The sequence below is a fragment of the Drosophila ficusphila genome, unplaced genomic scaffold (genome assembly GCF_018152265.1).
Source record: "Drosophila ficusphila isolate 14025-0441.05 unplaced genomic scaffold, ASM1815226v1 contig_106, whole genome shotgun sequence".
Lineage (NCBI taxonomy): Eukaryota > Metazoa > Arthropoda > Insecta > Diptera > Drosophilidae > Drosophila > Drosophila ficusphila.
In genome coordinates, this window is record NW_025063993.1 from 3,839,810 (window position 1) to 3,862,478 (window position 22,669).

Genomic DNA, 22,669 nt, shown 5'->3' on the forward strand with positions numbered 1-22,669 from the left:
TATTGTCCATCAAATTTACACGCACTCGAAACGAAATTCGCTTTTCATTTGATAGTTATTTTTTGTCTTGTAGCGCTCTCTCACACACAAATACTCACTCAAGCGACTCTCCGCTTACCCACACTAGCAAACACTTGAGTCAGCGGGGGCAGCGAAGCCGGCAGTGACGCCAGCAGCGACGGCGGCCGCAAAAACGTCGTGTGTGCAATATACACGTACGTATATCAAAGTATCGCCATCTCGGTTCCGCCTTTGTGTACTTGGCCCATAGTGCCATCTCTTGCGCTCATGACCTAGATTCCACTGTGTCTTGGTGTGCGTGCACGTGATATGGCAAAATGTTTGTCTCTCTCGGCATTTTCTGCGTGTGAGTGTGTAATCAATGCAACATGTAGCGCCCGTGTGAGCGTTGAGTGTATTTTATTTTTAATACTCACTGAATTATTACGAACATTTTTGCTTCGTTGTCGTCGTTTCTCGCCGTTTGCCTCTTTTCGTTCCGTTCCGTCTCGTTCCGTCCTTCCGTTCGCCTCTGTTGAAATCTCTTTCGTCAGCGCCAGTTCCCCTCGCTCTCTCTTCCGCCGATTCCCCAGATACCGCCGACTATATCTCCCAGTCAGGCTTTGGTCTTTATAATTGCGGCAATTTTTAGCCGCTTTTGGATTTTGTGACTTGAGCTTGGGTTTTGCTTTATTTTTGGGGCTATAAAGACCAGCGAGGCTTTCGGCTTAGCTGGAGATTATGACTCATATGGCTCGAATGCCATATGTTTTTGTTACAGAGGTAGGCACAAAAGGGACTCCTATCCTATTGTTGATTTTAATTTCTTGATTTGCTTAAATTGGTGTCTAAATAGGTTTCCTCTTACAAAAAAACAAAATTAAAAATTTTTTATTGTATTTGTTTAAAGAATGAGGAAATGATGCAATTATTTCTTACTTAGTTGATTTCCTACACATTTCTGTTTTTTTTTTTAATATGGCTGTTTATTTTTTCTTTAAAAGCAAAACTATGCGTATGCGTAATATTAAGTATACGACCTGTTGTATTTATACCCGCAGCAAAAGCGGATATGTAATTTTAAACTCATGTTTCATTATGAGATTAAAATAAATGATTATTAACTTACTTTCTTAAGATATCCTTGCAGCGGGCGTTTAAATTTGCGCATTACAATCACCTAAAGTTATTCCATAACATAGTAAACGATAAAACACGGAATTATTAGCCATTTTATCCACTAAAAACTGAAATAAAATCAATACACCAGCTTGATAAACTTAAAATTACTCATACGATCCGAATTAGTTTCAACCAAATGGTATATGCTTCTATTGGCTTTAAAAGTAAATGCTTTGTCCTCAAACGCCTAAAAAAAACTGCGAGTGACAGGCCATTTATTGATTTCCCAGCTGCTTGTGTGAAAATATTCCGAAAAATTTTAAAAAAGAAAAAGGGAAGGGCCATAGGGTGGGAATAACTTTCGACAAACATTTTTGTGGTATACAAATTGAACCACTTAACCCCACACAAAAAGACAACCAACAAAAAGGTGAAAATCTAAATAAATGCCCAAACTGAAAGTGAAGAAATGTCACTATGAAATGATGTAACAGCCATTTTACAAAAAAAGATAGTGAACGGATCAACAAATTAGCGGGGAAAATGTGCATAGGGAACGTTTTTATGAATTCGATAAATTCCCCATCGATTGGTAGTATTTTTTGTTGTATTTGTCTTACCTTGCCCAACATAAATAGACTTGATACAAAGCCGGAAAAAGGAAAAAGACATAAAAAGCGGCTGTAAGTCGCCCACAAATACAAACAACTTTCCCAACACACAAAAGCGAGCGAGTGAGTGTGAAAGAGAGTAAGTTTTTCTTTTTCGGAGAGTTGGTAGGCAACAACAATGGCCGTGTTGTCCCAGTTTTCACACACACTGTCCTTGACCTACTCCACTCAACAGCAACAACAAAGTTGTCTAATGCGGAAAGCCTCTCTGTCTTCGACTCTCCCTCGCTCTCTTTCTGGTTCCCGAGTGTGTTTGTGGTTGTGCGAGGAGAGAAATGTCGTAATAGAAAGCTCTTTCGCGTTGCCAAGCCAAAAACATAATCAAAAGAGAGCGGTGACTGCCGCATTTGAGAGCGAAATGTTGGCCTCTCTCGAGCACGCACACAAACCCATTCAAATGCATATGTATGTTGATTATTTGTAAACAATACGCTTGACCTAAATTACAGTTACTTGTTCGCCGCACTAAAACTGCATATATCAAAATGTTGTGTGTGTTGGATTGTGTTTTATTTTTTTCCGCCTTTGGATTTGAAATGCATATTTTATGGTGGCCACCTGCCGCCCATTGCCACCTCCTCGCGGTTTTTTTTTCTTATTTGTTGTGTTGTGGATGTGTGAAAACAACCCCCGACAATTGCATCTTGTAATCAACATGGCGCTAGCTGCAATCACAATCTGTTTTTGGCGAAAGCCACCCTCGCAATTCTCACCAACACACCAGAAAAATATTGGCTTTTATATTCTTTGTTTCTTCATTCGTTATGCATTTTATGTTTTTTGTTTTACTGATGTTCTAAGTCCTTTGTAATTCTTAAAAATGTTAGGCTCATTTTACAAATAAACAATTTGCAACGATGTACAGCAATATATTTTGAGTGAGGTTTATAATAATCTATTGAGCTAAGTAATGAAATAAATAATTTCTTCATAAATATGACTTTTAATTATCATTATTATTTTCTCAAGGGTCACTTACTAGTTTTAATTTATATATTTCAAATTGGTATACAACTTTATAAGAAATTTAGGCCAGTTACCTTAAGTAAAGATTCCATGGAAAATTAATATTAACATGTATTTGTTTCTCTGCACCCCTTACGCTCTTTTTTCGTGCTGCGCCATAAGAAGCGCATTTTTATTGCGTTTCATTTAGCGTGTTGCCACATACAAACGCACGTAAATACACATTTGCGCGTTGTACAGTTTTTGTTTTGATGCCGCTGTACAATGCGGCGTATGCGCAATATGTGTATGTAACTATATTTTCCATGTGCGTACTTGTATGTGCGTATGCATATGCACTATATATGTAGTTGTGGGTGTGCGTTTGCCTGCTCGTTGTTTTTGTCAAGCGCTGTTATGAGTTGGCTTTTAATGAGAAATTTGAAACGAATAGGATGTTTTCCCCACGTTTGCATTCTGCTAGCTTACATTTTTTGGGTCAGTTAAATGGGAGATGGATTAAGTTCGTTATCGTTTTCAATAAATATATACAGAGAAAGCCAGCATTGACAACGTCAAGGAGTCCGAAATTTTGGTTTAACTTGGCAAAAATAATGATTGCTATAATATGGTATTGACAATACCCCAAACTATACTAGCAATCATGTGCTTCTTCCTCAACTAAATTCCATTTCTAAGCAGTTTTTTCAGGCAGAAACCGATGATATAGAATATTTGTTGTTTTAAAGTTAGGGTTGTAAAAACGCCTAAAAACTGACACTTAGGAATTTAAGGGTTTTGAAAAGCGATTGGGTTCCTCGGAAATTATTTCAATATATCAACAAATAAATATGTAATAAGCTTTTATTATTTTTATTATTCGATAAAAACAACAACAATACAAAATTATTTGTATATGTATATTTATTCTTTTGCTTTGCATATTTAAAAGAATGTTATCGAATCCATTTAAAGGTTACAGAATAAGGACTGGGCAGTCACTATTGTGTTTCTAGGCTCAGAATTGTAGCGAGTGTTTCAGATAACAATTCTGCATAAAATCATTCAGATAAAAAGGCGTTAATAAAATAAAGATTAAGAGGAAGGTTTTTTTTACTTATTCTAACCACTCAAAACAATAAGAAACAATTTCATTAATGTGAAATCCTTTTGCTTGCAGCTGTGCGGGCGGATCGAATGCGTGGTGGACGCAACAAATTCGGACCCATGTACAAGCGGGATCGGGCGCGGAAGCTGCAAGTGATGCGGCAGCGGCAGTTGGCGCTGCAAGCACTCCGCAACTCGATAGGTCCGGACATCAAGCCAACGCCGATCTCGCCGGGCTACCAGCAAGCATATCCAAATATGAACATTAAGCAGGAAATTCAAATACCTCAGGTAAAAAATGCATTTTCGATATTTAAATAACAGTAAAGATGTCCTTTGCTTCATTTTTTTTTTCAAAAACAATTATAAATATAAAAACATCAAAATACATAGTTGCCTCCTGAACAATTTAAAGAGAGTGTATCAACAATTTTTAAAATGCAACATTTTCTTCTTGTTTTTTTTTTTTTGTTCTTTAATTATAAGAACTTTGAAGACTTCTTACATTTCTTATTCATTACGATAATGCCAAGATATCTGAAACAAGGGCAACAAATTATATAAAACACATCAAAGCAGTGACTCAGAATTTAATAAGTTCTTGGAAATTGTTCGCAGGTATCCTCACTCACCCAATCGCCGGATTCGTCGCCCAGCCCCATTGCGATTGCGCTGGGACAGGTGAACGCGAGCACGGGCGGTGTGATAGCCACGCCCATGAACGCCGGCAACGGCGGCAGTGGCGGCGGCGGAGGTCTGAACGGGCCCAGCTCCGTGGGCAATGGCAATAGCAGCAACGGCAGCAGCAGCAGCGGCAACAACAACGGCAGCACGGGAAACGGAGCGTCCGGCGGCGGCGGCGGAGGAGGTGGCAACAATGCGGGCGGCGGCGGAGGAGGAGGAGGCGGCGGGGGCGGGGGCACGAACTCCGCCGACGGCCTGCATCGCAACGGCGGCAACGGCAACAGCAGTTGCCACGAGGCTGGAATAGGATCTCTGCAGAACACGGCCGACGCGAAATTGTGGTATTTACCCCAAAAGCCAGAACAGAACTCAAAGAATGTCCAAACTCAAACTCAAACTGAAACCAAAACAAACGACAAACGAACTCCAACCAATATCCAAAGCAAACTCTCGATATTTAACTCAATTTGTGGGAAAGGATTCAACTTGATTATGCAGCAAATGTGGAAAGGGCAGCGTTGGGATTTTACTTTTAATATTAATCACTTAACTTTGTATTTAATTTTATATTTATTAACCAATCTCAAGATTTCCATGTACTCCAAATTGAATTTCCCAAGCCGCCCTTTCGCGCATTGCTTAGTTGTCATTTGATGAGCTCTCCAATTTGAAGTCAGCTAACCACAAATTAATTATTACTTTTCTGTATCTTTTATCTGCAAAAAGCTTTGATTCCGGCACACATCCATCGAGCACAGCCGACGCGCTAATAGAGCCATTAAGGTGAGTTCTGCAGGAGATGATTCTTCAGTTTAAGATTATTTTAAACCCACTCTTATTCTCGCAGAGTCTCACCGATGATACGTGAATTTGTGCAATCGATCGACGATCGGGAATGGCAGACGCAACTGTTTGCCCTGCTGCAGAAGCAGACCTACAACCAGGTGGAGGTGGATCTCTTCGAGCTGATGTGCAAAGTGCTCGACCAGAACCTATTCTCGCAAGTGGACTGGGCACGGAACACCGTCTTCTTCAAGGATCTGAAGGTATGGGCCGCTCTAAGGCATCGGGGTGCCTCAAAACCCCGACGGTAGCCCCCCACATCCATCCAGTAAATCAAAAATCAGAAACAGAAATCAGAAAACACAGACAGACAACAGGCGCAACAGCAACAGCAAAAGCAACAGCAACAGCAGCAGCAACATGGTTCAAAGCCAGAAACCAGTTTTCGAGCTAGGGGCCAAGTCTGCGGCGTGTTATGTAAACCACCGACAACTGACAGCGACGTCGACAGCGACGCCGGCTGAATCTGCATTGAATTTCGATTTCATTTGGCGTCTGACCTACTTAGCCAGCAAAGCTGAACCAGTCAGTCAGCCGAGCAGCAGCGTCTCTCGCTCAATGACGCAACTGATGTGCTGCTCACCCATACCATGCCATACCCTACCCATAGCAGCCCACCGAGAGCGGAGAAACCGAAATCGAGACTCAGACTGAGACCTCAGGCACGGGGGAACACGGAGAAACCCACAGAGCGAGAGTCCGAGAGAATCGCTGGGCGAAAGAGAGGGCGTGTCGTAATGCCAGAGCATCCAAAACTAGGCCTTAGCTATCTCCATACCATACCATCGCCCAAAATGTATCTATTGATCCTCGTGCGTGCGGTTGTCGCTTAAAAATCCATTTAAGTTGTTATTCGATCAACTCAAAATGTTGAAAATAAGATTTTAAACGGTCTTTCGTATGTGATCGCTATAAATTTAAAACATAGAATTTGGGATCTCGATAAGTGTACAAGATCCATTTCGAATCTTGCACTCAAAAAGTGACAACCGTGCTGATTATTTTAACAGCCTTGTTTATTGCTAGTTTCATAGTTTGATGAACCATTTTGTTTTAAAATTCTTTTTCAAATCTAGGTCGACGACCAAATGAAGCTGCTGCAGCATTCCTGGTCGGACATGCTGGTTTTGGATCACCTGCACCATCGAATCCACAACGGGCTGCCCGACGAGACGCAACTGAACAATGGCCAGGTCTTCAATCTGATGAGTCTGGGACTGCTGGGTGTGCCCCAGCTGGGCGACTACTTCAACGAGCTGCAGAACAAGCTGCAAGATCTTAAGTTCGATATGGGCGACTATGTCTGCATGAAATTCCTAATCCTGTTGAATCCAAGTAAGGCCGTAAAGTTTACCGCGCAGATTGGCGACCTTCTTAAACTTCTCTTTTCCTGTTTCCTTACAGCTGTACGGGGAATTGTCAACCGGAAGACCGTCTCCGAGGGACATGATAATGTGCAAGCCGCCTTGCTGGACTACACCCTCACCTGCTACCCGTCAGTAAATGTGAGTAAAATAAGTCTCTGTGTAGGGTATCGAAATCCTGAGTAAGAGTTATGCCAGATTTGTTTGGATCTCTTATTGTGGCAGGACCTGTCCTTTTATTTACTCGCCACCACTCGCAACTAAAGCTTGAGTTTCTTTTTTGGCTTCTTGCAGGAAAAGTTCAGTAAGCTAGTGAACATCTTACCGGAAATCCATGCCATGGCCGCTCGCGGCGAGGAGCACCTGTACGTCAAGCACTGTGCCGGCAGTGCGCCCACCCAAACGCTGCTCATGGAGATGCTGCACGCCAAGCGCAAGGTGTAGAGGCCGGGGCAGCGTGACACGGAATACTTAATCATTTATGAAATGTAAATAACAAGGCGGGGAGTCCCCGAAGGCAACCAGGACAACCAGAAGGGCGGACGGAGGACGGAGGATACTGAATTCCGTATTATGAATATGGGAATGCATCATCACTACTACCACCAACACCACCAACTATCACACCTAAACACACACATGCACACATTTGTTGATTCAATGTTAATTATTATTACGTTTACGGTTAGGTCTAGTTTACATTTAAATAATTAATTAATTTGTCTTAAATTAATTCGTGTTTTATTTGTATTCCCGATGAAGCAATTTTTAAAACCTTGAACCTTGAAACGAGAATATGTAGTTGTATGGATATAAATTTTAATACGGCAAGGAACCCCACTTTCTTTAGGCATTGCAAAAGAAAAAGAAACGCAAAAGAAGCATGAGAAATTTTATTTTTATATACCTTTATGAATACGATACTTATGGATACAAGTCTATATATATTTTTATGTAAATTGGCGTAATTTTAAGCGTCCTAAAACTTTTTACCAAGAACTTGGTCTACTATAGTTTTCAAATTACTTTCGTTTCCAATTATAAATCGATTATTGTATTTTTTGCGCCAAGTGTCTTGCATAGTATTTGCGTCTAATCTAACGACAACAACAAGCAAAAAAAAAAACCGAAAATCCATACAAAGAAAATAAAAACAAAGCAAATTTAGGTGTTCATGGTATGAATGTATGTGTATATTATAATTGTAATTTCATCTAATTGTAAGAAAACAATGCAAACAACTACCTACAACAACATAAAGAAGAGCAAGAAATTATATAAATTAATAAAGATCGTGTTAAAACTATATAGTGAATATATACTTACATATATATTTAAATTTAGCAGCAAGTTTCAACTATTTGTAAATTTCAACAAAGATGTAATTGTTTCAATGTCAGCAACCAGAAAGTGTGAAGCTTATATTTAAAAACAGTATATATTTTGTGCAAAATAACATAAATCAGTTAAAGGGTAAACAAAATTAATAATAAAATCAAAACCAGCTATATAGCACTTTAAAACTAAAAGTAAAAGATGCTTAGTCACGAATTTGGGCAATGAATCGGAACAAAAATCGAATTAAAGAAAAGATGAATATTGTAAAAATCAAAAATCGAAATAAACAAACCAAATAAACTATATTTAATAAAAATTTAATGGCGGATCAAATTTTAATTCGAATACTTTGTTACCTGACATATGCTTTTTAGTTTTTTTTAGTGCGTTTATTTACTCTAATCTCATCGGAATTAATAAATTTGTGTGTTACTTCGTGAGTCCAATCATTGCCTTAATTCTTGCCTAGGCATTGCGCTTAAACAAAATGTACCTTATAAAATTAAACAAATATAAAAACTCCAGATTCAGTAAACAAAATCAATTTACGACACACATTTCAAATGTAAGAGCAGCGTGTATAAAAAACAAAAGTCGTTTAAAAATGTATAAAAAATTGGAAGTAGCAGAACATTTCACGAAAATTAGAACATTTTCTGGCAGACGCAAGTAGGGGCAAAAACTACAAAAACGAATGCACGACGACGTCTAAATAGGTTTGCCTAGGTATACAATACACATTTAGGTCTCTAGTTGGTACGTATAACTTCTGTATGTATTATAAAGTGTAAAAAAGTAAACAAAAATATGGGTAAATAATGTAAAAGTTGGAAACGAGAGATGACAAGTAGCGGATCAGTAATATTAAAAGTTGATAAGGAAAGGGCAAAATTGTTGACGTCTAACGTAACGCTGGCGGCATGTTGTTGAAAACACGTTAATAGAAGGGAAGAGAAGGCGGGATCGATATACACATACAAAAAATATATATGTTTATTCAGGTATGAATGGCGTTAGGTATGTTTATTGTAAAATTGATTACGATGTGAACCTGTTATTGCAAATGAAAAGTGATTTTAACTATTAAGAAAATCTATATATATATACTATAAAACAATAAAAAATTTAAAAAGGATCTAACAGTTATACATTAAATGATTAATATAAATGCAAGCAACACACACGTTTTAAGTTTGAAAAACTGTTAAAATGCAAAAAAAAATCATTTAACTAGAAACAAAACTACCTAAAACTACAATGCATATTCGATCAATTGATTTAATATGCTTTATTATTATGTTAACATACAATTTCATCTCAGAGATGTTTCAAACATGCAACCAACCAACAACAACAAATGCAAAGTGAAATAAAAAGTAATTATAAAAACGAAACAAAGTGTATCCGATTTTTTAAGCTGTTTGCCCAAATCTTTATTCGATTTTTGGTTCAGAAACTTGTATTTTATTGCGTCAATATTGAAAAGCATGGCGGTCTTAAGACATGTTAAAGTTTTGCGTAAAATCGTATTCGATGGTTGGTATGACGGTCTGAACGAACTTCAGGAATATGATCAAGTATAAATGCACTCCTAGCTGGCCGCCGCCCTCCTCCACCGTCTGGATAATCTTCTTCATAATATCCGCATGCCGGCAGGGATGCACTGACGCCATATTGGGGCCTGGAAGATGCGGATGCGACTCCATGGTGACCGTCTTCTTGGCGTGATCCTGCGAGACGTCCTCGTACATCTGTTCCACGGTCAGTGGCTTGCGCTGCTCATCATATCCGACCACCCAGAGGCGTGGCGTCTGGTAGTACTTGTCGTAGCTGATGTGCAGGTCGTAGGTGCGAGTGTGGAGCACCGAGTCGCCACCGCTGGCCTCCGCCTCGCCCGATGCGGCAGCCACTGGACTGGTCTTTTCCTCTGCTTCCGGCTTGCGCGTGGTGGTCGCCACGGCCGGATCGACCAGCTCCAGCATGCCGCTCTCCTCGAAGTCGTCCATGTCAATGGCCTCGTCATCGTCTTCGTCGTCGACCTCGGCTCCTGCGCCTGGGGCTGATTTGTCACTATCTGGAGTGTGCATTTCGTCCTGCAAGATATAATTTCTTTATTGCATTAGGTTTCACTCAAGAGAGAAAAGCGAATATGCAATGTAAAAGCAATACATAGTATAGGAAATCTGAAACTTTTTTCTATCATGTTTCCCATTTTTTTTCCCGTATTAACCTTTGTCTCCTCCATTGTCAGTTCGCAGATCTTGTCCTCCAGCTGCGTGGTACCGTCGTCGTTCAGCTGGTGGGTCTCCACCCAACCGCCGTCGCCGGACTCTTCCTCCACCAGCGTCTCCTCGCCGACGTACTCCATCTGCTTGCAGCGACGATAGCACGGAACATTGCGCGTTATCAGAAATTGCTTATCTAAGTGGGGCCGCAAATGATTTTAATGAGTAAATTGGCCAGTGATTAATGGCAAATCGCAGCACTTACCCTTTGGTAGGTAGGGTTTCGTCTTGGTTTCATCGCCGGCGGCCCACTGCCAAGACGGGCAATGGTGCACCAAGTGATCTCCGGCGGCCACGAACTCCTCCGGAGTAAGAACACCCGTCTCGCGGAATTTTGATTCCTGCAAGAATATTAGAAATTAAAGGACAATACAGTTAAGATCAGAGTGGTGCTCCAGAAATCTTTTTTTAAATGTATAGGAAAAGTAAAGTCTTCTGTCCTCAGAAACCTCTTTAAAATTAATCAAACCGAACAAAAAACTTCGAAAAAACTTTCTTAAATATACTTCCTTAAAATCTTTGTGAAACTGACGTTCTTTCCAAGAGTTTTCTCAACCCAATCTCTATTAAAAGTGTCATAAACTTATGTGACACCACCCTTCTGTTTTTATTTGGAGACAGTCTGGCGGTGAATCCAGTTTTATTGACACCAGGGGTAGTTAAACAGGACAGAGGTCGCTGTAAATGAGGGAATCAATAATCGAGCTTGAAAAGCCCTTATCTTTTTAGGCTTTCTTTGTCATTGATTGGCCCCCGTTTATATATACACCCCATTTTTACACTATTTTGTATATATTTGATCGTTTTGATAGGCAGATTTTCGTCTATTTGGCACATTTCACCTTTAAAACGGGCGTTAGATATTCGGCCACATTAAGCGCCGTGCCTTTCACGGTGTTAAGAACGCTTTGCATTTTTCGTCCCGCTGAGTATTCGCACTAATCTTTACGCCTAAACTTAATAAATACAATTTATGATAGCTCTTTTAGTAGACTTGCTCTTTCCAGCTAATTGTTTTTTTTTTTGTTTTCGGACAACAACATTGCAGTGCGGCCACACTATACATCGATGTGGGTGGCTTATCGATAGATTTACAAAGCAATGCCATTTAAAAAAAATATGAAGAACGAGTAAAATATTCATTTTAAAATGATGATTAATAAATATTACAAATAGTTACCCTATAAAATTAATTTAAACAGAGCTGTAATTCTCTACAGTGTTCATATAAATAATAATCTTTTGGGACATGTAGTATTTATTTGGTTCAAACACTTCCTCTGGTCACACTGTCCCAATTCGCGCACATTGTTTTTAACGTATTAAGCCGACGAAATGGAAGAAAAGGTTCAGCCAAAATTCGTATTGCCGTCTCCAAAATTCGATAAGCCCAATGGAGCTAACAAGGCCTCTCACCTCTACCTGACCCCCAGTGGGATGACCCTTTTGCCCAGGGCAAAACAACCGCCCCCCATGTACGGCGCACGAGGACCAACGGTGCCCCCAAAATATCTTATCCAGGAGCAAGTGAGTCCACAGATATATATATGCATGTTCTTTAATCTTAATTACGTATCCCATAAATTATCCCCAGATAAAATCGCAAAATAGCTGTGCCAGTGTACCAGAAACCCCGCCAATTTACAACTCACCTCCACGATCGGAGTTCTGCCACACGTGCTCCATGGAGTTATCGAATTCCCAGGACATGAAACGCCACCTGGAGCAACACGAGTCCTGTCCCGCAGATAACTGCGATTTTGCTGCCCTGCACAACATACTGGAAAGGCACATAGAAGGCAATCACATCACAGGGGCCTACAAAAAAGTAAAGAAAGTATGGACGGAGGAAGAACTGGCCGCTTGGAAGTCGGAAAGGAGAAAAAGGTCGGTGGATTTCATACCTAAATACTTATATTCTTTATAATAATCCATATATACCTTAGATTTCCCACTGCGGCAAACGTTGAGCTGGCCAAATTAGCCAAGGAACAAAGAATAAAGCGCGGGGAGCGTCTGGAGGCCTCGAAATCCCGGTTCGGAAACCGCGAAGATCGCCAGAGAACGCGACCAAAAGCGGATCAGAAGGATCGCATCGAGCCCAAAAATAAAAAAAGAAGAGGAGCCAAATGCAAGGTTTTTGAAAAGAAAAATGTGGAGAAAAGTACGGACAAAGAAACCGATGCAGCGATAAACAATGAAGCAAACTCAACTCCGTCTGCTACAGCTGAAATCAAAGTTCATCCAAACAGTGAAAAGGCGAATCTCCGTTCTTCAGAAAATGCCAAGTTTGGCGGAACAGGACAGATGAAGGATTACCATCACTTCAAGGCAAAAGTAAAAAAACAGGATAATGCTTTGTTCGGCCTGCTTGGGATGTATGGTTCAGATAGTGAAGATGAGAGTGAAACGGAGATTGAGAACCAAGATCAGGAAGATATGCAAGTGAAAACCGAGATTGAGAACCAAGATCAGGAAGATATGCAAGTGAAAACCGAATCTGAACCCAAAGAAAAGGATGAAATGCCTACGTCCATCGTGGAAAAACATTCCGTTTCTGAGACATATCAAGTGCCACAAAATAAGCCTATATTCAATGAGGATTCGCAAACCAGCGAAAGCCAAACATTTTCTATTGAAAACGTTAACTCCTCCGATATAGTGCCTAGGGAAGACTATGTTAATGAAACTACTGACTCCAACTTAAGACCAGTTGCTAAAAAAGAAGTACATTACTCCTCCGATGAAGCACCGGATGAAGTGCCCTTCCAGCGAGTCACTGAAACCATTAGAGAGTCAAGTCCGCCTAAGGAGGTACCAAAAGAAAGCAAGCCCCAAACTGCTCCCAAAAGAGTAGCTCCAAAGCGAGTGTACGGATTAAACTACAAGAGATCACGCCAGCAAACGCAACAGAACACCATGCTATCAAAACTTCTAGAATCGGATATACGGCATGAAAGAAATGTCCTGCTACAGTGCGTGCGCCATGTTTGCGAAAAGAATTTCTTTGGCATTGGGCAAAGTAGGGAAGAAAAAGCGGTTTCGGCTTGTGATAAAAATAATGAAAAGTTGGATTCCAATTGTGATAAAATAATAGATGTACCTCCACATGTATGATTCAATTTAGTTACTAAGATACACAATAAAGTAAAAGTAGTTGTTTGTTTAAAAGTCTTTTTTGAGACACATACATATGGAAGTGTAGCTTGTGTTTTATGGGCAGGCTTATATATGAAATTTAATAACCTAAACTTGATTAATTTACAATTGTTTGGTAGACTTTTTGCAATGTTATTTATTTTAAAAAAATTTGAAATCGCTATCCCTAAAAATATCCCCATATTAGTTGGTGGACATGGAGGAGTCGCCGCCCATGGAATGATCTCCCCCACCGGCGGTCCCTCCTCCCGACTGTTGCTGCTGCTGTGCCGCTTGCTGCAGCTGTTGTTGCTGCTGCTGTTGTTGTTGCTGTTGCTGAGCGGCAGCGTGTTCCTGCTGGCGCTTTAATTGCTGACGAGCGGCGTGTGAGTGTTTGGCCTTGGTCTCCTCCAACTCGCGAACTCGGGATCTTGCGTGCTGTATGCGGTGCCATGCCATTTGAAGCACCTTGGCGGACGCATAGCCGGATCCCTCGTGCGGCTGACCCGTAGACACCTGCGTCAAATAGTTGATTTGCTCAGATAGCTTCGATTCCACGCTGGACAGGCTCTTTAAAAACTGCTGCGATTGAGTTTCGGCATTTTTCTGCGAAGACTTTTCCTTGCCCAACTCCTGCAGTGCTTGTCCTGCCAGTAAGGTATAAGTTGGCTTGTTTCGGTGGAGTACTTTCCTTACTTACCTGCACTCTGCATGCACAGGATGATCTCTTTTTCGATCTCATCTAGAGCGTGTATTTTGTCTAGCGGGTTCATCGTATTTCGTAGTTTGTTGCTTGTAAACAAATCTTGTCATACTAGTGTGACCAGAGCGTTCAGGCGCCCAAAATATTCCAAAAATGGTTTTCAAAAATGTTGCAATATTTAAAATGTTGCCCGCTAACGAATATATGAGCAAGGTGGTACTAGTATTTTAAATTAAATTGTTTTTGAATATAAAAAATTGTGAGGATTTGTAGAACCCAAACCCCACATTTTTATTTTTCCACCTCGACAATAAAGGCCATCATTATGATTGATATTGTGTTTTTAAACTAAGTCACGAAGGCGTTATATTTTTCCTTTAAATTTAAAAAAACGAAGTCAAATAAGTTGAAATATTCGCACGCATCAGGGTTGAAAACCCTTCGACGGATCACATCGAGGACGTCGACACGGCATACAACGTAGGTACTAGCGAGATACCACGGGCTATCGCAGGACTGCTCTCGGGCTGCGCCGGAGGTTGGTACCGAGCCCACCAAATGCACGCCGTTCCCTGGGAAACTTTCAGACGGGATTTGTTAGAGTTTTTCTTGCCTCCACGGCACTACCACAGCCTGCAGGACGCGATCAGGACAAGATACGAACGAGCCGGCGAGCCCTTTAAAGTCTACGTCGACGAACTGCGTCTGATGATGCAATGGGCGAAATACTCGATGTATTGCTGCTGAGGGGAAATAGGAACCTTTGACTGGGAGTGCCAGAAAGAAGTCCCCAAGGCTCTGCTGGCGCAAGTTGGTCTGAACAACCAATCTGTCTGGCTCTTTTTGTTCTGCCCACGATACTAGATTGTGTGATTCTCGGCGTTGACTTTCTCTGCGGCATCCGTGGAACTGTGGACTTCGGGAAAGTATGTCTTCAGCTAGGTCCCCTTACCGCTCGGAGGGTAGAACCAGCCTCAGATTCAAAGGCGACACCCACATCAGAAACTGGTTGTTTCTCGGGTATACCAGACACTTCCCAAGGATCACTAGGATCAGCCGAGGACCCACGCCACCCCGAACTCACCAGGACGGAAGGCCAGCCAGGATCTTTCAGAGAACACGTTGCAACGTGCTAATCCGCACAATACCCCGGAAGTGGATGAGACGGCCATTCCAGACGCCGGACAGGTACTGGATGAGTTCCAGTGGGACGTCGCCCCACTCGGCTGGAGGGTGGACACCCACGAACGACGACTCCCCCCGCTCTCATCACTTTGATCCAGGAACAGGACCTACGGAGAGTACTGTACCTCCACCACATTGTTTTACTTCGACATCCCAACGTCCCCAAATTTTTAATTTTCCTATTCGACCATGAAGGCCATCATTGTTATTGATATTATTATTTTTATGCTGATTTTAAAAACTATTGATTTTTTTAAGATAAAGAATTAAAAGAGCATATTTTTAAAAACCTATTTATAATCAATTTACATATTTTGACTGTTTATTTTTGTGAGGAAAGAATTTGTAACACTAAGGAAAATAAGCTTTATACCATAAAGACAATTTCTAAACTGTATTGGAAAATAGAAAACAGAAACTAAGTTTAAAGTGTATAGAAATTTCGAGTGTTAGCTTTACTTACTGTAGATTTTATAAAAATTTATCAGGTCCAAAAATGGTATAATAATATATAATTCCTTATGATTAATGGTTAGCTTCGCTTGCTGGCCAAACCAATCCATTTGTATTTAAAATATTCCTCAGGCAGAGGCAAACAGTTTTCGTGCAACTCGATGGCGTCTTTGTCCATTTGCCACACCATATAATTCCGACCACAGGCGATCTGTTTGTGGAGGGCAAAGTGCACTCGGTCCACAAAATGCGACTGGCATTGACGACATTCGACAACCCGATCCTGGCTATCCGTTCGCAAGAACTTTCTAATGTTGCGGATTTCGGTCAGTCCTTGGAATTCCCCAGCCACGTTCCTTTGAATAATGAAAGTGGGCGTAGTTTCGACATCCTCTCCGCGTAGTAAATAGGGCACAGCGTATAACTCCTTGGAGGTACTGCAAACCCGAAAGCTGTACAGGTTGATTTTAAGACTCGCTGGAAAAAGTCGTCCTTGGTCCTCTTGTCTCAAGTATGTCTCTGCCAGTTTGCCCACATCGGGGGAGGATTTGTTATTATTGCTTCCAATGCATTCAACAGCATTCTTCACCCTATATTGCAAAGGAAGTTTGGAGATAGAGAGGGAACTGCCCTTAGAAGGGCAAAATCTCTTAACAGTCACCTTCATCCTTCTAATAACACACGCCTCCAATGGAACCCTTTGGTGGAGCAGCACATAGTTACTTATCTTCTCCAGCAGCATCGAGAATATCATATCAACTGCTTCGCCGATATCCAGGTGGTTTTCGATACTCAAGGGACTGCTTTCGTAGTACATGCGCTCTTTTTTCACATCCACATAAAATCCCACAGTAGCCTCCAACTTTTCTGTGCCGAAACTTAGGAATCTTAGCAGCTTGGGAACTGCGTCCATTCCTGCATCCAAAAGAAAGTCGTTCGTCCTGGCTGTGATACTCCCGTCGCATAATATAAACTCTTCGACGGCCTGATCCTCGATCGCTTTAAGGAGCTGTTTTTCCTCAGAACCCATCTTAATGTAGTGGCTTCTGTTGTTTTTGACATCGTTACGCCAGTGATGACTGTACGGTTCGCTGGCTGGCACTCGAGATTCACAAGTGGTACAATCCGCTCTCCTTGATCCATTCACAAAAAAGTAATGGCGAAAAACTCGCGAATTTTCAACCACCTCGAAGATATATCGCGATTGTGTTCGCCGTGCCATATTCAATTACTTAATGATACAAGGTGGTTTGGAAGGCGATTTTATATAGAAGTTTTAAAGCAAAGGTCAGGTCAAAATTGGAATAGGACTTTACTTACCAGGTAAAGGTTAAAGTTGAGCCAGCTGGTCTTGATCCCCTAACAAAATCAGGTAGAGCTAAATATATCAGGTAAAGTCATAAGCGGCCGACTTAGCCTTTGTACAAAAAGATGCAAATTGGAAGATGAACTCTATTTTATGAGTTCTTTATAATATTATTTCTATATCTGGTCTTGTCACCGCAGTTATTTGTAAGTGATGTACCTATGTATGAAGATTCTGGATTATAAACTTATGGCATTATCATTCTCATGCACAGCCTACTCATTCGCATTGCATTTGATAATGTGGGAATTTGAGCCATTATCTGTGCTTTTCGGAAACCTACTAAAATGGGCATACGCAAATGGCTTCGGGCAGGTTTGGTGTGAATTCGTCCTAACTCGGCGATGGAGGCCCTAAGATTTTGGGCAGGCCTTTATTATATTAGCCTGCTTTGAATTACATCGCAACTATTGGCTGCCGTACCAACTTTTTCTTTTTGGAGATTGGCTTTCCTGGCTGGGACCTCTGGCGGCGTTGAGTAACCCAGCAGCACAGTATAGTGAACCGTCCAAGTTGGTCCATTAGAACTTGCCGGGCTTACATTTTGCACTCTAAGAATTTTACTTTACATAAAATGGATTCATTTTCGCCAATTGCCTTCAACTACTTTTCTACAAATGGGTGCAATCTTTTTCTCTACGAGTAACTTCGCCATCCCATATATACCGTTTTTTATTGAAACGAGATTCGGGGGAAAACAAAAACGGTTTTTTCTGCTCTCGCAAAAGTAGAATTATAGCAAGATTGCGCCTCCTAACTTCTATAAAAGGGAATTTTCCTTGGAATTTCAGAATCTCGCAGGACGTCGCCACTAATACCTTTCAAAACATCGTGTTTTTACCATTACCGTGTTAAAGCGAAAAAAACGTGACATTGCAACGAACCCAGTACAAATGCTAACTGATATAAAACGAAGAAAACATTTCCTCCACTTTCCATAAAGTCCTTGGTCGGTTCACCGAATGTTTGTGTAAAACAATGTTCCTGCCTAACTTCGCCATCCCATAATTACCGTTTTTATTGAATCGAGATATTTCGGGGAAAAACAAAAACGCTTTTTTTTTGCTCTCGCAAGAGTAGAATTATAGCACGATTGGCCTCCTAACTTCTATAAAAAGGGAATTTCCCTTGGAGTTTCAGAAGTTGTCGTCCTTAAAAATCTCGCAGGACGTCGCCACTATTACCTTTCAAAACATCGTGTTTTTACAATTACCGTGTTAAAGTTAAAAAAGGGACATTTCAACAAACCCAGTATAAATGCTAACTGATATGAAACGAAGAAAACATTTCCTCCACATTCCATAAAGTCCTTGGCCAATTCACCGAATGTTTGTGTAAAACAATATTCTTGCGAAGTAAATGTAGAAGTAGATATTTTGTAGATAACTGATAGGCTAGAATTATAACCAAATAGTAAAAAGTAACTAAAACTAAATTATTTATGCCGATGATTTATTTAGAGTGATTAAAAAACTCACAAATCGCATAATAACAGATAACAGATTTAGGGCGGGGCTTTAAACGTTTATCCCATTTTAAAAAATGCTTATAATAATTGGTTGATATTTGTTGTGTAATTGGTTTTGCAAAGGTCGGGTATCTATTTCCTCTAATTTTTGTGGTTACTAAATAAAGATAGTTCATTTTAGTACAGTTTTTGTCTAGCATAATATCAGAAAAAATAAGTGCTAACAATTGGGAAAGGTTTTTACAGGATACCATATCTTTATTGCAAATATCCAAACATTTAGAAAAATGTTCAAATTAACCGAAATATACCGGTGAAAATCATTTCCCCGTAGTTTCATCCCTTAAAACCGACATTTTAACATCCATGTTGTACCACCTAAATTTCCCCTGCAACTCAAACAAGTTTGTGCCAACAGGCATAGGTTTGAACCCGGCTCGGAGTATCCAGGATAATGTGTTCCCATTCTAGGTCCGATGAAAACTGAGCGATGAAGTGGCGGCGGTGGTGCGTCGCAGGCTTTTCCTGTGGTGGCCTGTTTGACGGTTGGCTGTTGCTTTATGGCTTCTTTAGTAGTTTAAGCATATTTGAGGCGCTTTGTGTGTCCTTTAGATTAACCTGGTAAAAATGACAACAACATGGTAAAACGTGATTAACCCTTTCGTTAGAGTAAAGTAAAAAACAATTCAAATATTTAAAACAAACCTTACATTAAATGAAGGGCAATAAAAAAACCAGTTCCCCTGTGATATAATACGGTTGGTATTATACAAATGGTCGGGACCTACTCCTGAAAAAGGTATAATTAAATATAAATACAAAACATTCAGAACATTCGCAGTTCTTTCGGTGGCTTGCAAACAATCCTAGTGCTGCTCTAGAAGCCTTCTTCAATATGGAATCCTTTCCATGGATTCTGCAATATTTTCTCTGTGGAATAGGGAGCCTTTTATGCACCTGCTGCTGGAGGAAGACACTCGGCGTTTGGAAGAGGTCCTCTAATTTCCTGTCCAGGTGACCGTGCAGGTGCCCTAACCGATGACCCTGAATGCCACTTCACCAAAGGTCCACTCACTAAGATGCGATTATAAGGCAAGGAAACTAAAATAGGCTTAAGACGATAAGTTTTCGGTATAAAGAGGCTATAGAACTTCATAGTTTGGGTTAATTTTGTTGGACGCAGCCTGATGTCGGATGGCTGTTGCTTTATGGCTTCTTTAGCAGTTGAAGCATATTTAAGGCGATTCGTGCGTCCTTCACACGCACACAGTCTGCATGCGTGTGTATGTGTGTAAACTGTGTGCTTCCTCACACAAATTTCGTATTTTTGTCGCTGAGAAACCTCACGTGTCCCTCGCAGCTTATGTGGGTGAACTACAAAAAATAGAGAAAAAATATATACGAGTATGTATATGAAAATAGAAACAAACAAAAAAGCCGACAGTAAAAGTAACGAAAAACTGCTGCCTGGCATCTTTTTACGTTCTCGGTTGTTGATTTTCCTATTTCACTCCTCGCCGCTGCCGTTGAATTTTCCTTTTGGCCGTGGAATTATGAGAGCTCGTCTTTCCCCATTTTCTGTTGCTTTTCGGCTTCTCATTCTCTATAGTTATTTTTTTTTGTTCTTCGGTGTCCTGGCATCCTGACGCCTGTTTCCCTGTTATTTTGTTTGCTTTTATTTTCGCTCGTTTTGTTTTGGTCTGATTAAAAGTAAAGTTTTTGGCGGCTTTTTTCGACTGGGCCGCGAATTCTATTTTAATTCGGGATTGACTGTGTAGAGTGGGATAACAACCTCTATTCTGTGCTATATTTTTAGGTTTTTATTTCCATCCCGAGGCTGTTGTTTAAAGTAGATAAAGGGATTCGCTTAAAGACCTTTAAAAGGCTTTAAGTCACGACTTTTGGGTATCAAGCTGCAAAAATAAGATTTATTTTGTATTCAGAAGAGTAGGACCATTAAGTGATTTTTTTTAAAGTGTTTTTTTTAATATTTTAACACTCTTTTATATTTTTGCTTTGCGCTTATAACAAACTAAGTAATTAATTATGAATTCATGCTGAATCTATTAAATACTGAATTATTTATTTATATTAAAAGCCGTTCGTTTAAAAATAGACAACTTTAGCAATTATGAACTTTATTATCCATGGTTCTGAAAATAGATAAAAGGTGGTCAGAAAGGGTTGAATCAGGTAAACAAGAGGTTAAAGTCAATAGGTCAAGTTGGTAGCTTTTCGGCTTATTGGTTATTATCTTTGTGTACATGTTGTTGTGAAGGGACCTTGATTTTTCGGGCTCCACTTCTGCCTCGCCCTTCGCATTAACCTTGCTCTCACCTGGTAATTAACACTTTGTCAAGCCCATAAATCTTTAAGCATTGATTTTTAATGGTGGCATTTTAACGCTTCGCCGAGCATGGGAATCGGGATCTCCCAGCCGCCCGAGATACGTGCAAACAGTACGAAGCGAAATCGCAAGTGGCTGAATACCCGTGGGAAAATTAATAAATTATTGCGCCTGTGTTCGAAGTGTGTGCTTAATTGCTTGTTTTTCCTTTAGATCTTTTCCTGGTGGTTGCATAACTGGGCTTTAAATACACAACTTACATGTTCAGTTGGATTAACAGGTCAAATAAAAATATATGTACTCTCAAGAAATAACTAACTTGTAAATAACTCAAATAAAATAGTATGAATGAATTGTGCTGTACTTGTTAGGGGCATAGACAAAGCTAAAAACCGATTAATACGCTCTAACATATGTTTCAGGTTCTTAGCAGTTTCTCTTTGAAGTTGTTTTTTGTGTTAAACGCATTTGGTGCAATTTCAACAAAGGGAAAACGAAAAAAAAGAAACCCAACCAGCAAAGTCCGCTACGAGTTGATATATAAGGACACGAGCTCACAAATAAATGTTGTTTTTGGCATCGTGTGTGTGTGTCAACGAATTATGTCCCCCAGATGTCAGTGCAATACAAGCGAGAAACATGACAATTCCGCCTGCAAACGCCCCCAGAAAGTCCAACAACAGTTGTTTGCGATGCGCTGCGCTGCGCTGCGAACTATCCATAAGTATTCATGCATTTATGCGGGCGGAGAGCCACTCCCACCGCCCCCACTAACCAAATCCCCATCCACAACCCTCTTCTTAGTGAAAAGCTTATGAGTCTGTTTCTTTTCTTGTATAAATCTCTGCGGCTGCTGGGGATGCCGATTTGTACTTTTTCCCATCCAGAGCGGATAGTTCTTTAATGACCCCTCTCAAAAAACAAAGTTGTTTCAAGCATCCTTCTACATTTTATGATTTTTTTTTCCAAAAGTAACATATTTTTTGAGTTTTTTGATTATAACTCTGTTTTGGCTTCAAAAATTATGTTTACAAAAGCAAATAAAAGTTTTTTGTTTATCAGGGCTTAGAAAAATGAATTTAAATCGAAAAAAAATTAGGTTTCATTTAATATGTTTTTCTTATCTATTTATGAAGATGTATTATTAAGTCCCACATAGAAAAAACAGTCAACATATTGTATTGTTTGCTAAATGTTTAGGAGAATTGCCAACACTAGCTGTTTCTATTTTGATGGGAAGGGGATGCTGTGAGGTGGGTGTGGCCGATTGTGTTCCATTTGTCAACAGCAGTGTGGAGGGACGGTGAAGTGGGGGGCGGTGAAGTGGGGGGCGGTGAAGTGGGGAGCGGGGGTGGCGGATGTGGAGATGGAGGTGGGGTGTGTGGAAGGACCCCGGAGGATGGGGACTCACTGGACGTGGCAGCCAAAAGGCCAGAGGAGAAAAGACGCTTCTGTGCGGATTCTGCTCCTGATTCTGGCACATCAGCAGCTTTATTATTATGCAAATACATACAAAATATGAATTATGTTAATGCCAAGTGTACACACCATACACACGCAGGACATACAGCTTTGTCCAGAATGCAGCTTTCCTCTTAACGGCCTGCAAAGCCGTCAAGTTTTCTCCGCAAAAGTCTCCTTTCAGCCAGG

The 22,669-nt window shown here is 40.5% G+C and overlaps 6 protein-coding genes across 7 annotated transcripts in view; 2 read left to right on the plus strand and 4 right to left on the minus strand.

The window, feature by feature from the left end:
* LOC108088284 (nuclear hormone receptor FTZ-F1) overlaps positions 1-8,042 on the plus strand; it is a 40,526-nt gene extending 32,484 nt beyond the window's left edge. Inside the window, 7 exon segments of the mRNA XM_017186005.2 lie at positions 3,919-4,136; positions 4,464-4,870; positions 5,256-5,312; positions 5,377-5,575; positions 6,449-6,707; positions 6,777-6,877; positions 7,031-8,042. Coding sequence (XP_017041494.2) covers positions 3,919-4,136; positions 4,464-4,870; positions 5,256-5,312; positions 5,377-5,575; positions 6,449-6,707; positions 6,777-6,877; positions 7,031-7,180 — 1,391 coding nt within the window. The 3' untranslated portion in view covers positions 7,181-8,042.
* A 1,435-nt stretch (positions 8,043-9,477) lies between these two features.
* Positions 9,478-11,409, minus strand: LOC108088285 (ubiquitin-like-conjugating enzyme ATG3). The gene is made up of 4 exons (XM_017186006.2): positions 11,202-11,409; positions 10,565-10,700; positions 10,305-10,495; positions 9,478-10,167 (listed from the first exon to the last, which is right to left on the minus strand). The coding sequence occupies exons 1-4, from the start codon at positions 11,271-11,273 to the stop codon at positions 9,571-9,573; spliced, it is 996 nt and encodes a 331-aa protein (XP_017041495.1). The 5' UTR covers positions 11,274-11,409; the 3' UTR covers positions 9,478-9,570.
* Positions 11,410-11,648: 239 nt separating this feature from the next.
* Positions 11,649-13,530, plus strand: LOC108088341 (nuclear fragile X mental retardation-interacting protein 1). Its single transcript, XM_017186087.2, has 3 exons — positions 11,649-11,886; positions 11,954-12,246; positions 12,306-13,530. The coding sequence occupies exons 1-3, from the start codon at positions 11,695-11,697 to the stop codon at positions 13,474-13,476; spliced, it is 1,656 nt and encodes a 551-aa protein (XP_017041576.2). The 5' UTR covers positions 11,649-11,694; the 3' UTR covers positions 13,477-13,530.
* Positions 13,531-13,636: 106 nt separating this feature from the next.
* On the minus strand, positions 13,637-14,330 carry LOC108088342 (mediator of RNA polymerase II transcription subunit 11). Its single transcript, XM_017186088.2, has 2 exons — positions 14,198-14,330; positions 13,637-14,144 (listed from the first exon to the last, which is right to left on the minus strand). Exons 1-2 carry the CDS (start codon positions 14,268-14,270, stop codon positions 13,702-13,704), a joined length of 516 nt encoding a protein of 171 aa, XP_017041577.1. The 5' UTR covers positions 14,271-14,330; the 3' UTR covers positions 13,637-13,701.
* A 1,535-nt stretch (positions 14,331-15,865) lies between these two features.
* On the minus strand, positions 15,866-17,194 carry LOC108088271 (protein terminus). Of its 2 annotated transcripts, XM_017185989.1 has the most exons (3): positions 17,159-17,194; positions 16,500-17,069; positions 16,336-16,428 (listed from the first exon to the last, which is right to left on the minus strand). In XM_017185989.1, the coding sequence occupies exons 2-3, from the start codon at positions 17,058-17,060 to the stop codon at positions 16,411-16,413; spliced, it is 579 nt and encodes a 192-aa protein (XP_017041478.1). In that variant the 5' UTR covers positions 17,061-17,069; positions 17,159-17,194; the 3' UTR covers positions 16,336-16,410. The 2 variants fall into 2 exon arrangements, with proteins under 2 accessions (XP_017041477.1, XP_017041478.1); XM_017185988.1 differs by having other exon boundaries at positions 15,866-17,069.
* Positions 17,195-19,007: 1,813 nt separating this feature from the next.
* On the minus strand, positions 19,008-20,095 carry LOC108088273. The gene is made up of 3 exons (XM_017185991.1): positions 19,630-20,095; positions 19,383-19,462; positions 19,008-19,290 (listed from the first exon to the last, which is right to left on the minus strand). The coding sequence occupies exons 1-3, from the start codon at positions 19,826-19,828 to the stop codon at positions 19,231-19,233; spliced, it is 339 nt and encodes a 112-aa protein (XP_017041480.1). The 5' UTR covers positions 19,829-20,095; the 3' UTR covers positions 19,008-19,230.
* Between the last annotated feature and the right edge of the window lie 2,574 nt (positions 20,096-22,669).

What these genes read in the sequence shown, in the direction of transcription:
- LOC108088271 (XM_017185988.1), bottom strand. Translation starts at nt 17,060, where the DNA reads ATGGCACGGCGAACACAATCGCGATATATCTTCGAGGTGGTTGAAAAT.
- LOC108088341 (XM_017186087.2), top strand. Translation starts at nt 11,695, where the DNA reads ATGGAAGAAAAGGTTCAGCCAAAATTCGTATTGCCGTCTCCAAAATTC. An exon ending in AATATCTTATCCAGGAGCAA is followed by an intron (nt 11,887 to 11,953) that starts GTGAGTCCACAG and finishes AATTATCCCCAG; the next exon opens with ATAAAATCGCAAAATAGCTG. An exon ending in AAGTCGGAAAGGAGAAAAAG is followed by an intron (nt 12,247 to 12,305) that starts GTCGGTGGATTT and finishes TATATACCTTAG; the next exon opens with ATTTCCCACTGCGGCAAACG.
- LOC108088285 (XM_017186006.2), bottom strand. Translation starts at nt 11,273, where the DNA reads ATGCAAAGCGTTCTTAACACCGTGAAAGGCACGGCGCTTAATGTGGCC. An exon ending in ATCTAACGCCCGTTTTAAAG is followed by an intron (nt 10,701 to 11,201) that starts GTGAAATGTGCC and finishes ATATTCTTGCAG; the next exon opens with GAATCAAAATTCCGCGAGAC. An exon ending in TGACAATGGAGGAGACAAAG is followed by an intron (nt 10,168 to 10,304) that starts GTTAATACGGGA and finishes TATATCTTGCAG; the next exon opens with GACGAAATGCACACTCCAGA.
- LOC108088273 (XM_017185991.1), bottom strand. Translation starts at nt 19,828, where the DNA reads ATGAAGTTCTATAGCCTCTTTATACCGAAAACTTATCGTCTTAAGCCT. An exon ending in GTGTCTTCCTCCAGCAGCAG is followed by an intron (nt 19,463 to 19,629) that starts GTGCATAAAAGG and finishes TACCTTTTTCAG; the next exon opens with GAGTAGGTCCCGACCATTTG. An exon ending in TTTATTGCCCTTCATTTAAT is followed by an intron (nt 19,291 to 19,382) that starts GTAAGGTTTGTT and finishes CATTTTTACCAG; the next exon opens with GTTAATCTAAAGGACACACA.
- LOC108088342 (XM_017186088.2), bottom strand. Translation starts at nt 14,270, where the DNA reads ATGAACCCGCTAGACAAAATACACGCTCTAGATGAGATCGAAAAAGAG. An exon ending in CCTGTGCATGCAGAGTGCAG is followed by an intron (nt 14,145 to 14,197) that starts GTAAGTAAGGAA and finishes CCTTACTGGCAG; the next exon opens with GACAAGCACTGCAGGAGTTG.